This window comes from Anoplophora glabripennis, unplaced genomic scaffold (assembly GCF_000390285.2).
Source record: "Anoplophora glabripennis isolate ALB-LARVAE unplaced genomic scaffold, Agla_2.0 scaffold503, whole genome shotgun sequence".
Taxonomy (NCBI): domain Eukaryota; kingdom Metazoa; phylum Arthropoda; class Insecta; order Coleoptera; family Cerambycidae; genus Anoplophora; species Anoplophora glabripennis.
Genome location: NW_019416593.1, coordinates 372,709 through 379,823, shown reverse-complemented (window position 1 = coordinate 379,823; position 7,115 = coordinate 372,709). Strand labels below are relative to the sequence as shown.

At 33.3% G+C, this 7,115-nt stretch overlaps 1 protein-coding gene across 1 annotated transcript in view; it reads left to right on the top strand.

Moving 5' to 3' along the window:
- Positions 1 to 3,245: 3,245 nt before the first annotated feature.
- LOC108914826 (neurobeachin) overlaps positions 3,246 to 7,115 on the top strand; it is a 265,755-nt gene continuing 261,885 nt past the window's right edge. Inside the window, exons 1-3 of the mRNA XM_023455027.1 lie at positions 3,246 to 3,330; positions 3,547 to 3,647; positions 6,590 to 6,685. Of these exons, the coding sequence (XP_023310795.1) occupies positions 3,561 to 3,647; positions 6,590 to 6,685 (183 nt within the window). The 5' untranslated portion in view covers positions 3,246 to 3,330; positions 3,547 to 3,560. The remainder of the gene's footprint in view (positions 3,331 to 3,546; positions 3,648 to 6,589; positions 6,686 to 7,115) is intronic.

Sequence of the window (7,115 nt, the reverse complement as noted above, 5' to 3'; positions counted from 1 at the left end):
TTAAAATTCGTCATGCGTATTCATCATTAATACGACGGTGTATTGCAGCTGATGGCTATACATTTGCTATAGTTGCTTAATTCTAATATGGTCATTCTTTTGTAATTCCAAAAAATAAGATGAACTAACTTCTGGCGAATTTATGACATGAATCATGACTTTTTGGAGCTCAAATGTAATAATCCTAATATCTCACAAATTTTATAGCCCATTGTGGGCCTATTATGACTAAATGCCTTATAGAAACCCCGATTCGCGCCGGAAACTTTATCTGCGCCCACTCAAGATCACGAACGTGCGTGGAATAACTAAATCAGAGGCCTCGAGTTCATCTTCCTGCAAAATTACCGCCGGAGAAACTGGATATGCTTTTATAAAATTACGCATTAAAATGTAAATTTTACCGGATCGAATCAAGGTGGCGGGCGCAAGCTTTCCTTCACCTTTTTCATTCCCCTGCGTGATGCGCCGTATATTTACGGGCTGCCAACTGCATCTTGTCATAGTTTAAAGTTTCCGTACACAATACGATTTATCTGGCTTCGCTTAAAAGATAATGTCGCCTATACACTGTATAGTAGATGCAGATGAATTTTTATAGAAAGCGAGGAATATTCCTCTCTTCGGAGATGTTTTAATTGAAAAAATAAATATTGATATTTAAACATAAGTTTATTTTTAACCTTGTTATTTAAATAGTGAATAAAATGTCTTTAAACATAAAATACATAACGCATTTGAAAGTACCCCATCCTATTGTACAAAAACAAAATTAGAGTAAAAGTTACAATAAAAGTAGTAAATTAAATCAGATAGAAACCAGTTTTACAGATTGGTAAATTTTCTGAAAGCTAAGTGTCTTTTATTTATTGTTTTATGTAGAATAGGAGATTATAACACTTTTAATCTGTAAACGCCGAGGCAAACACAGCCACAATACAATTACAAATTAATACATTTTGCCACCAAACACATGTTTTTGCTCTCTGTCATACCTGATTATTTATCAAGAATGTGAGTTTTTAATCGCATTTACTATAAACCCCACTTTCTGTTTTCTATTTTTTGCTTTTCAGTTATCACGAGAAAAGATACATAATAGCAAATGGCCAGGGAAAACATTTGAACAAGCATATAATAGTTAAAGAAAAAATTGTTTTAAACATTCTAACAATTCATTAAAGACTATGTGTTATAGAAAAGTAAAAACGTTTCTTCGTGTATACTACAAGTTACGTGTACAGTTTGCCGTGTATGGACATCTTTACGCGGATTTTGAACGTAGCTACGGAAGATGATACTCTCCTAATGAATACTGGATGAAATTTCTATGAAACACGTTTCCGGATTCGTATTACATGGGAGTTATTTTCAGTCGCAAGTTATACAATTTCCTACCTTAAATACCAAAACTGGATTTGTTCCTGCTTTTATCATTAAAGTCGAAGTGGGTCAGCAAATGTCATTGGAAGACGTTTTGAAACATAATACAGGTCGGATTGCTTTTTTTTTCCGAAGGAATCTTGATAATATATTTAGTGAGACCGCATAGAAAAAAGGACTTTTTATAAAGAACCACGTAATCCACGGTTCGAGTGAATAAATGAAAAAACTTTTTTATTTTACATTTTACGGAAAAAAAATCTATATAAATCTTTGCTTGTATCTAAAATGAGAAGAAGGTTAACATTTCATGTATGGGGTATCCAGAAAAATATAAATGTATCATAAGAGTAAACTACCTTTATTTGTACTGTTTCGAAGAAATGATACTTAGCGAAAGGCATGCCAAAAAGTTACTTAATTTTTTGAAATAAAACAATTCGTACTAGTTTAATTTAAAAAAAGAAGCAAATTTGGGAAAAAAGGTATAATAAAGCATTATTCGAACACTTCTTCACACAAATTTGAAAGCGAGCAAGAAATTGATTGTAGCTTCGTTTAACCTCTTTTACATCGCAAACCGAAAACATAATCTGTTGATGGGTGTTTCGTTCCATACTTTCGATCTACAGACAAAAATGTTTGAACTGTTTTATACAGGGTTATTCAGAACTTATCAAAAAAAAATATATTTTTGGAGGTACAGGGGACTCTTACAAATACATCTTTGTACCGAAAAAATCAAAAAGGGCAGTTCGAAAATGATTTAAAAATACACTTCTGCACGGCATTGGAAACTGGTCCACTGTAAAACCTGACCTCGCAAAATGTGACTGGCATGGCAGCAAAATGTGATAAAAACGGACAAAAACTTGAAAGAATTTCGCAAGAAATAAATAGAATTTTATAGCACCTATTTTATGTCAGTAAATTTAACTGATTTTGCCGCTATTGTCATTATTAATTAATATTTTGAAACTAACTATAGAAAAAACTATTGTAAACACTGGCAACGACGACTGTAAAATCGGATTTTTGTATTCGGAGTCGCTGAGGCCTCTCCGCGCGTATTACGAATGACGCTAGAGACTACAGTTGTCCAGCTATGTAATGGTTGAAAGTACTACAACTTCAATATTTTTTTTCTTGGAAACTATAAGAATTCTACAAATTTTTCTTTACGATATTGACTCCATTTCTCATTCCCAAATTTTTTTGGATAAGTTGTGATTGGCCCTGTTTAAAGACACGTGCGCTACATGCACAGGTATTACTATGAATGTTATCACCTTACCGTAGCACAGTATTAAATAAATTTCGAAGTACAGTGAAGAATAAAATATCAATTTAACATTGTTACTATTTGAAGTAAAGTGGAATAAAGTCAAGGATTAAATAATAAACAATTTTTTGAATTCTATTATAAATTTTTTCATGTTTGTCGAAAAATTATAAATAGCAACTTTTCGCACCCTGTTTACTAACCGTGGACATAAATTTTCGAAATAATCAAAGTGGGCCAATTTTGCCTCAAATGAGAACTATTTCGTAACTTACAATTACGAACAACTTTTTCTAGTGACACATTTTCGAAAGAGTAAAAATAAAGGTCATTTTCATATTTCTTAATTTTCTAGACATTTGATAATGAAATGTTAGCTTTCTCCATGGCAACTCTAACCGTGGACATACTCTATATACACTGATAAGAAGTAAACTTTAAAAACAGCAAATCAAAGGCATTGTGAGTTTCTTAATTATTTTGTTTGTATCAAAATTGTGTGAGGATTAATTTACTTACGCTTTCTTTTTCTTTTCAGGCGGAGATATGGAGCGTGTTCATTGCCATCCTAAGAAAAAGCGTTCGAAACTTACAAGCATGCACGGACGTCGGCCTCATAGAGCACGTCCTCAAGAGGTTGCGGAGTGCAGATGTCGTAGTGGCGGGTGAGTATGCCCAATCTAAAACAGGCAGGAGTACCGCTGGAATGGATAAAGTGTAACATTTAGCGGACTTACTCAAACATTCTAATTACAATGTTAACTCGACGCCATCAAGGCGGGCCCTAACGACATTGTTAAGCCTTATCCGGCAGTAAAAATGGGACGCGAGTACGCTTTTTTATTATTTTATAATCCCGTTAACGACCTTTTCTTTTGCAGATCTGCTGATAGAAATGCTCGGCGTTCTGGCCAGCTACAGCATAACCGTCAAAGAGTTGAAGCTGCTGTTCGGCGCTATGAAAGCGGTCAACGGAAAGTGGGTAAGTCTCGAATAGGGGTGGACGACGTTCTTTAGGGGAGATTGAAAAATGACTTTCCTTTGACTAGAAGGTTTTTCTTGGCTTATAACATGTAAATGGGGCAAGTTAAAATTAAATTAAGGAAGGTAAGAAATAGGTAACAGAAAAATTAATTTTAAGCAAAGATTTTCTTATAAACAAATATCCGGGAACCCTTAATAAAGAAGACACGCAGTGCGAAAGTTATAATAAATATTTTTTATTATTTTCATTTTTCAAAGGTATTTTTATAATCAAATTTTGCACACAATAAAACTGTTTGTTAAAAATTAATTTTTCTATTACCTGTTTGAAACAGGTAAGGTATTTAAAACGGGGACACTCTATAGATATAAAAATAAATTTTCAAGAAAATAACTGAATAAAACTCGAATAATCGAAATACTTATAAACTAATGCAAGAAATTAAAAGGTTCAAAAGTAATTTTTCCGTAATTTTTGACGCACTGTATTTAGGTGAAAAATGGTCGTATCGGGAATTAAAAAAAAGCATTTTGAAGCTCTAGGATTCTAATTTTTAGATCTTTCGGTCGGTCGAAATTATTTAGGAGCTACTGTTATCGTGCAATTCTAAGAAATAGCGCGACTAAAAAATTTTGCAAATTTTTTTTACTTTCTGAATCCACGGACTTGGAAATTTTTTTTAGCTGAGCCATTGCATGGATTAGATAGCTTGTTTATTCAACTTCAATTTCCTTTTTTTTAATTTCGATACGATCATTTTTCATCGAAATATCGGACTTTTAATGGAAAAGGATCCTTTTGTCTTCAATCATTGATATCTCGGCAACAAATGGTCGTACGGAGAATTGAAGGGCTGTTTAAAAAACTGGAATAAACTTCCTATAACATGTTGCCGCAACTTTTGTGAAAATCTTTTCATCTTTTACACGAATTTAAAAAAAAAAAAAGGAAAAAAAGAGTAATTTATGTTTTTTTAGAAAATTGACGGCTAAATTAGAAATATTTACGAAATGACTAATGTTAAACATGACTTTTACTTTTGAAAAAAATTAAAGAGCCATGTTTTTTTAGCTTAAACACTTCTTAATTATGATCAAAATGGGAAAAAAATTTTTTTTTGAGGTTTTGTCAAATTTTTACCGCAAATGACGTTTAAATTGATGAAAAAAAAAATAAATATTTTGAAAAATATTCGCAATTTTTTATTTTTTTTTTTTTTGGAAAACCTTCCAGACATTGAAAAAAACAAAATCCAATTGTTTCCAGCATGATTCGACTTTTCCGTCCTATGCTTCTATTCATCAACTTTTAATTAAATTCAAATTAAAGTTGACGGCCTAAACCAAATTTCGACCCCGATTCATACCGTTTTTGAGACATACTTCTAATTAATTTTTGTGCAGTCTGTAATCACATAAAAAATAGTTTTTTTAACTTTGAAAAAATAATTCAAAATTTTGTTTTTTTTTTTCATCATTTTAAACGCTATTTTCGGTAAAAATGTGAGAAAACCTCAAAAGAAATTTTTTTCCTGTTTTAATCATGATTATGAAGTTACGTGACCCTTTAATTTTTTTCAAAAGTATGACTGTTTGAAACAAAGAAACGGTCCGCTAGATCGAGATGAAATTTACAGGCTTCTTCTGGACTCGCCCTATTAGAATTACATGAAATCTGTTCCTCCTAAAAAATTTCGACCGAAAGATCTAAAAACTAGAATCTTAGAGCTTCACAATGCTTTTTTTAACTCCGACGCGACCATTTTTCACCTAAATACAATCTGTCAAAAATCACGGAAAAATTTCGGAAATTCTTTTTTTGCATTAGTGTAATGAAAAGAATTATGGAAGGAGAATAGTTAGAAGTACGAGTTTTGTGGGACGTGTCGGTGGTATTGCAAAACTAAGTTTATGTGTTACTGTGATAGAGACACATTTTTAGAACGTACATACATGGAGGAAATTGCTATTGCACTACCAATGACAACTTTATATTTGACCTCTGTTGCTTTAAATCAATTTTAACTATAATTCAATTCAATTCAGTTCGGTTCATTAATTCCAGTACATGGACATGCCAGTTTCATAAAAATATATTTTTGATTGATATGCAAATAGTGTTTTAATATGTATAAGAATAATCCAATATATTTGATTATTATTAAATTATAATAATGAAAGCGATCCCATTAATGCGACTATGTTAGGTTAGGTTCTAAAATATAGTAACGCAGTGATAAGAGCTATGGTAGTCTACGTCTCAAAGACGCAACTCAAGAATTATACTGGATCAATCTGGGTATTCAGTTGCTGGTTCGAATTTCGCTGCAATAGCATCTGTATCGTCGATGTCTATGTATGTCCATCAAAGTAATTCCAGAAGTATGAATGTCAGCAAAACGCTGCGTAAGCATCGCGTCGTTTCGCAGAGCAACTGAGAGGAAAATTCCACAAGTTTTTTTATAAAGAATGGTGTTACTTTACTATTAGTATACAGGGCTGGAAAATCCACATGGTCCATCTACCTTTACATGAGAGCGACAAAGTAAAGTAAAGAAATCCGTGCGATAGACAAGGATGGCTATAGTGAAGACGTTTCATAATCTGAATAGTCACCGCCCGTTTCGGGTTAGAAGTGGGAGTGACTATTCAGATTATGAAATGGCTTCAATGTAACCATCCTTCTCTATCGCACGGATTTCTATGACTTACTTTATCGCTCTCACGTAATGGCCGATGTACCATGGGGACTTTCCGAACCTGTATAATTAAAACTCGTTTTTCGACTGAAAAGCCGTGAACTTCTAATTTTTTAATAAATTTCTTGTAGAGTTGAATGTATGAATAGTAGACTTAACTAACAGTTTACTAATAAAATTCACCGCACAACTTCGAATTTTCCAATATCTGACCCCGGTGTCACGTTCCTTTATATTTCAGCCACGCCATTCAGCTAAACTGTTGAACGTCCTTCGCCAAATGCCACAAAGGACGGGACCAGACGTTTTCTTTAGCTTCCCAGGACGAAAAGGATCGGTAAGTATACATGCTACAAAAATATTACAATACGTGTAGGTAGCTTCCGTAAGGTCCTGCCCCTCGGGTCATGTTAGAAACTTGGCAAACAATATTTTGATCAAGGATGTAGTCCTGAAATAATAGAGTCTATTTCAGGAGCATTCTCCTCGCAGTATTCTCCGCTCATTGTGTTATGAAAGTTCATAAGTAACGCTATTCTCCGTTCCAAAATATAAATTCATTGTGCTGCCTCGACTTCGTGCATTCACTGTTGCAAAAGTGACAAAGAACACACAATAAACTGTGTAAATTCAACTCCATTGTATCGCGAGCAAAAGAAACGTCCTTTATTTACGTCCAGGACCTTTCCGTTTACCCAGAGAATTAGTAAGTAGAGCAGAGCAAACAGAAAACAACGATAAACTTTTAGTTGGCCAAACAAGGGCAT